This window comes from Bidens hawaiensis, unplaced genomic scaffold (assembly GCF_021521415.1).
Source record: "Bidens hawaiensis isolate Kalapana, Puna unplaced genomic scaffold, B.hawaiensis_p1.1 tig00001269_1, whole genome shotgun sequence".
NCBI lineage: Eukaryota > Viridiplantae > Streptophyta > Magnoliopsida > Asterales > Asteraceae > Bidens > Bidens hawaiensis.
In genome coordinates, this window is record NW_027491072.1 from 1,219,706 (window position 1) to 1,226,282 (window position 6,577).

At 33.9% G+C, this 6,577-nt stretch overlaps 1 protein-coding gene across 1 annotated transcript; it reads right to left on the bottom strand.

Moving 5' to 3' along the window:
• Positions 1-978: 978 nt before the first annotated feature.
• On the bottom strand, positions 979-5,872 carry LOC143570124 (protein RDM16-like). The gene is made up of 5 exons (XM_077055863.1): positions 5,758-5,872; positions 4,486-4,869; positions 3,201-3,395; positions 2,959-3,119; positions 979-1,903 (listed from the first exon to the last, which is right to left on the bottom strand). Exons 1-5 carry the CDS (start codon positions 5,773-5,775, stop codon positions 1,036-1,038), a joined length of 1,626 nt encoding a protein of 541 aa, XP_076911978.1. The 5' UTR covers positions 5,776-5,872; the 3' UTR covers positions 979-1,035.
• Positions 5,873-6,577: the final 705 nt, after the last annotated feature.

Here is a 6,577-nt window from a genome sequence, read left to right on the forward strand (position 1 = left end):
ATCCTTTGACCGTTGGTGCTTTTCCGACATACTAATAAATTTCACCGCTCAAAATAAATAACTAATAAACACATATTTTTAAGAATAATTTTTACTATTTTTTTATATTTTTAAAACGATTCTTTGTTTTTTCAAATAGGAAAAAACATTTTTTTGGTTAATTAAAATAAACATTTTTTGATAATTTAATAATACATTTTTTGTATAATTCTTTTAGTTGTTTAGATAGTGTTTAATAGTTTTTAGAGCTCGTTTGTATCTTTCAAAACAAATTTCTTAATGTTTGTTAATAAATAAAAATAAATAAATAAATAAATAGTGTATTTACGTAATAAACTGCACAAATTTTGTGTTATAAAATGAAAAAAATGTTAGAGGGGAGTAACTTATCAAATAAAATTGTTAAAGACATTAAATATTAAAAGGAGATGGTATAACAAGTAGAAGAGAGGGAGTACATTTAGCATAACCAATCGATTACTTTACATTCAAATTGATCCAGTTCGATCGGTCCGATCACATCCTACATAACCCTGATTACAAAGGTTTTCATCTCAACAAATCAAATGGCAAAAGTCTAAGCTAAAAATGCAAAGAAGCCTTGCTTCAAGTAGGAAAGGTGGTTTACTTGTTTTGATATCCTTCCCCATTTAGCCTTAAGAATTTGAACCATGTTTTTATGTTTAGTTTTGCCTTTTAAACCTTCATTCTTATGAAACACTACTTAATGATATGTTAGATGCTTAGACTCGTTTTTTTGAAAAGAAAAGAAAAAAAAATGAGTTTTTTGAAAATGGTCAATTTCTTCTAATAACCTTTCTAACCCTAATAAGCCAATTCGGCATAATTTCAGAAATAAAACAAACTACAAGAATGTGTGCAGCTTAATGGATAAACAATATATAAAGGAGTTGGACAAAACCCAATTTAATTGCGAAACTCATTTGATTCAAGTAACAAGTCATTAAATTTTCAACACCAACACATTTATTATTCAACAAGATAACCGGTTTCAGACCTCAAACAAGAACAAAATCACACCTCATCCGTAAAGTGAACAGACAAATCCCAATAATGCCCAACACCCGCATCCGAAAACACCTTACGAGCCGCATTCTCGGTTATACACTCGTGCACATTAAACCTATGAAAACTAGGTTTCGCCACACTGCCTTGCCACACCAACACACACTTATTCTTCAGCTTCTCATTCTCATCTTCATCATCTTCCTTCACAGCATCCGCCCAGTTTATACGCCTCAACATCAACTTCTGATACCGTTTTATCGACTTACCACCACCTTCAACCACAATTACACAAATACCCTCAGAAATAACCGCACACCCTGACAACCGATTCTCTTGCGCATTAACATCAACTTTAAACCTTGTCTGAGGGTGAGAGAGATCGTTAACTTTGTACACATTAACTATCGTCTCAAGAGTATTATTGTCATCGAAAAGTTTTCGTTCTTTCTTCTCACGTCTCTCCAATGGAGTCAATTTTCGCGCGATGTTTCGGTCAACGTGAGCTTGCTCACGTTCTGCTGCGGCAGATCGTATTTCCATTTCCAAACGGGTAGGGTCTTGAGTCGCTTCGGATCCGAGAACTTTCATTAAGTTGCTCATTTTGACTTTTGGTTTTGGAGGTTCTAGAAGGCCTTGTCGAATCATTTCTTGGCGGTTTTTTTCAGTGGCTAAACGTCTTTGCGTGCGAAGTTTTTTGCATTCCTTTTGGGTGAGTTTTAAGGGTTGGGGTGGGGGAGGAGCGGGTTCGGCCGGCGGCTCAATGGGTCGGGGGTGTTCTATGTATAAAGTGATCTTTTCTTTTTTTAGCATGTCTTCTGGTAACCCGCCTTCAATTATGGTACCGTAAGTACCAGAATCTAGAAGTGGTGTGTCCCTAAAAGTTTGAAACAAGGTTAGAGATTGCTCAAAACAGGTAAAATCATTTTTGGAAAAGAAAGAGTAAATCATACAATACTAGCTGTGATTTGTAAAAAGTAACACACTTAGGTGCATTTTGAATAACATGGTTGTCTTTTTGTAAAATTCTTGTCTTTTAACTAACTTCTGCTACAAATTCTGTTAAAATTTTCATTTGTAACATCTTTTAGCGTCTTAACACTACTTTTGCTACATATTCTGTTTGTTCTTGTAAACTTTTTGAACAAAATGTTAAAACTGTCATTTGGAAAAGTTAGCAGACTTGGGGTCTAAACTCTAAAAAGTTGAAATCTGTAGTAACCATTTTGTAACATCATTTAAGGCCTTAAACACTAGCTTCCCTAAAAAAATCTGCTTTTTATGGTGGCAGTTTTACCCCTATAAAACTGCCATTTTAAAACTATAAATCATGAACTCTAAAAAGTTGCATGTTTGAGGTCAATAAACGTCATTTGTTTCATCTTTTAGAGTCTTCAACACTACCTTCCATTAAAAATTCTGTTAATCTTGTCAAAATGATAGTGTTTCAAACTTTTGTATTGAAAGTATAAAACTGTCATTTTGAGAAAAACTAAACGAATTTTTAACAAAAGTTAATGATGGCCCCAATAAATGTCACAGAACAACAGCGACAAGTCTCAAAAATTGCAACTTTTCCAAGTTAAGAACCCCAAAACATTACTTCAGATAAATCAAATAAACCACGTGACTGTTGTAATTACATAAATAGTCCTTGCAGTTTGTCAAGAATAAAACAATTCTGGTCTAGTTTAAAAATCTGCATGTTTGAGATCTGTTGTCATTTTGTAGCATCTCTGAAGTAAACACTAACATCTGTTTAAAAATCCTGTGAATTTTTTCTAAAATGACCGTTTTACCCTTTTAACTGAAAACATAACTAAATGAAATTTATATTTAACAAAATTGTAACTGAAATTAGTGTTAAGATCCCAAAAACGTACAAAATGACAGCTATATTTAACAAAATTGTAACCGAAGTTGAAAACTTACCACCACTCGACATCAGGAATCGGGTCTTTCGGCTTCTCTTTAGTGCTAACTCTCACCGACACTTCTATAAGATTGGGATTAATATCGGGTTCAGCCTTAGCCTTTGCAAGCTGTGCTTGCTTTGCTCTGAACTCTCTTGCTTGTGCTTCTCCAAATTGACTCTAAAAACACAAACACCAACTAACATCATGTTACAAACAAACCTCAATAAACCAGAATGAGACACAATAAGACAAGCATACCTTTAACTTTATGATCTCTGCTTCCTTAGCCCATTTACCTTCCTCCACAAATTGAAATGTCATCTTTTTGGGCCTTAAAAGCTTGGTTTTATCAATACCCATTCGAGGGTCAAAGTGTGGGTTTTTATCCAGGTCGACTTCTAATTCGGGTTTCAGAATCTGAAATGCATCTTTTTTCTGTTTGTTAATGTTAACCTGGATGGTTACAATAAACAGAAGCAAGAGTTAGAACAATATTAGACATCAAGAAACAAAAATAAAGTTTGATCTTCTTTTAAAATGACAGTTCTACCCTTTTTGTTTAAAAATTATAACACTGTCATTTTGAAGAACTTAATACAGACTTGGAGTGTGATCTAACTCTTAAAAAGTTGCACATTTAAGATAAATCTGTTAAATTTTTCAAAATGACCGTTCTGCCTGTTTGTTCAAAAAGTATACAACTGTCATTTTGAAAAGGTTAACAGACTTGGGTCTACCTCTAGAAAGTTGTGTGCTTGTCATATCATTTGCAAGATCTTTTAGGGTTTAAACACCAAGTTCCATTAATTTTAACCTTCTCAAGCCAGTGGGTAAATTTTCATTTTGAAAGAACTTATAAATATGGAAAAAACAAGCGTATGTGGTCTAGCTCAAAAACATTGCATGTTTGAGATCTGTAGTTATCACTTGTAACATCTTCTAGAGTCTTAAACATTAACATCCCTTGAAAAATCTGTTTAGTTTTCAAACAAAAGAATAGAACCGTCATTCAAATAATATAAAATTAACAGACTTGGGGTCTAACTCTCAAAAGTTGCATGTTTAAGATCTGCAGTTACCATTTGTAACATCTTTTAAGGTCTTAACAGTTAACACTAACTTCTGTTAAAATTCTGTTTAAGTTTTTCAAACGAAGCATAAAACTGTCATTTTAAACTTTAAAAGGTTGCATTGTTTGAGACATGTAGTTACCATTTGTAACATCTTTTAGAGTCTTAACAGTAACTTACATCTTACGTTAAAATTTCTTTAATTTTTTTTAATTTACATTTTGATCCTTTTGTTCAAAAAGTAGTCATTTTGATGAATTATGAGACTTGGGGTCTAAGTGTCTAACTCTACAGAGTCACATGTCTGAGATCTCTAGTTATCATTTGTAACAAATTATAGCGTCTCAACACAAAGTTCCGTAAAAACTTCTTAAAACTTTTCAAAACAACATTTTTGTTTTTACATCTTTACCCTTTTGTTTAAAAAGTGTAGTTTTACAAATTTTACAACTTAAAAGAAAGAAGAAACACACCTTAAGAGTACTCAAGTTGTTCAACTTTTGCATATTCACCACATTGCCATGCTCATCTATTTCCCGTCCCAACGCATCCAAACGAAGAACCGGGGCCTTAGCGGGCTTGGGTTGAATTACCACCTCAGGTGGCATCTGTCCAGGAAACATGTTTAAAAGTGGAGCAAACTCCGGATCCCGTCTAAAACCCATTTTGGCAGCCAGTTCTTGTGCACGTTTTACAGCTTCAAATTTGGGTGCAGTAAGTCCTGCAAGTTGAGGCACACCACCGCCAGGTGGCAGCGTCGAAGTAGTGGAACCAGAAAGTGAAGTATGTGCAGTTGTAGTTAGAGATTGGACAGGTCCCGAGAGTGGCTTTGTGCTTGTGTCAGCACTTTTGTTTAACTGCACCAAAACAAACACAGAAATATAAACCACCACCACATTATAATACCAAACCATTACTGATTTCAATAATAAATGAGCACTGAGAATAACAAGAGATGTTTTTTATTAAAAGAGAATATCATATATACCCTTACAAACCTGTTAAATATCATAGTTACTCATTTCATTAAAAAAAATTAAACAAATTAATTTTAAAACTTCACCTATTTCATAAAAAATTAAGATTTACCCGTTTTATTAAAAACAAATTATTTTCAACCTTCTTGTTTTCTTATATAATGATGTGTGCGTTGAACCTGTAAGGTAGCGATAGCGAGTAGCAACCAGTTAGGCAAGTAGGAGCTAAAAAGGTGCCGCTGCTGACTTGAGTAGAAGAGCTAGTGGTTTGATTGGGTAGTGGGTTGACAAAATGTAAACTGATGATGATGTTGATGATACAACTATAGAACCCAACATTAATCATAAAACCCGTCTAATCATCACAAGGAATGACGTTGACGGATTTTCAGTTCAGGGGATTTATCATATAATCATACACTTGTAAAAAAGCTGTTAAAACTCTAGTCACACATCTCATGAAACGTATAACAAAATTGTTTTTTGTTGCAGTAGTATGTCAAAGAGCATGTTCATGCATCATAAGGTTTTTATTAATAAAGTAATTTTGTTATTTAGTGGCACCAATTAATAGTAAAACTAATAAAAAGAGATTCTCTAGTTCTTTGGTCTTGATATAAACTATACGTGGTTAAAAAAATCAAATATTTAATAGGGAAAAATGGTAACAAACTAGAGATTGATTAAAAATATGTTAACATTGAGTTGGGTATGAACCATTAAGTTTAGATGAAGATATATGAATTGGAAAAAAAACTAGAGACTTACCATAGGGATTTTCTTCATCTTTTCAGCAAGCTCCTTTCGCTTGAGTAAAGTTGCTTTAGCCTTAGATAAGGCATCAAGGGAAATGCCACGAGTATTGGCAGCAGCATCTAAAGAATTCCCATAATCTGTACTGGATTTCCCAGGAACCTCATGAGATCTGTTACTATTAACTCCTTCATTTTCATTTTTGGTAGAAATCAAAGATACCTTAGGAAGAGGGTGGTCAGGTGCCAAATGGGTGGTTCCATGTGTCTTACTGTGTGCACTACCCTATAGACGAAACACAAGTCAAGTTATGCAAACAAAATAATATGAAACTAAAACGCAAGACTTGTGGTTGTGAGTAATAATAATAAAATAAAAAGACTTTGGGAAGAAGCTTACATTGGCACCGGAAGCAGCATCATCCTTATCAATCTCCTCTAGCCTCCTCCTAGTTCGCTTATCATTGAACCGGAGGTCTTCGTCTTCGTTTCCTCTCTCTTTCCGCTTGTGATCTCGATCGGAGGACTTCATACGCTTTTCAATGTCTTCGTGTTTCCGGCTGGATCGTTCCATTTAGGGTTTGAGAATCGATGATATATTGTGCGGTGCCGGTGCTTATTGCGTAGATTTAACCTACAGATTCTACTTTCTTGGCCCAAAGGCCCAAAACTTAACTAGTTTAGTTTCTTTTGCTTCCAATACAAAGAAATTGGAACGGGATTATTATTATTATTATTATGAGTATTATTATTATTATTATGAGTATTATTAGAAGGAAAAAAAAGATGGATGTATATTTATATTACATTACTAGTTTGAGACCCGTGTATTACAC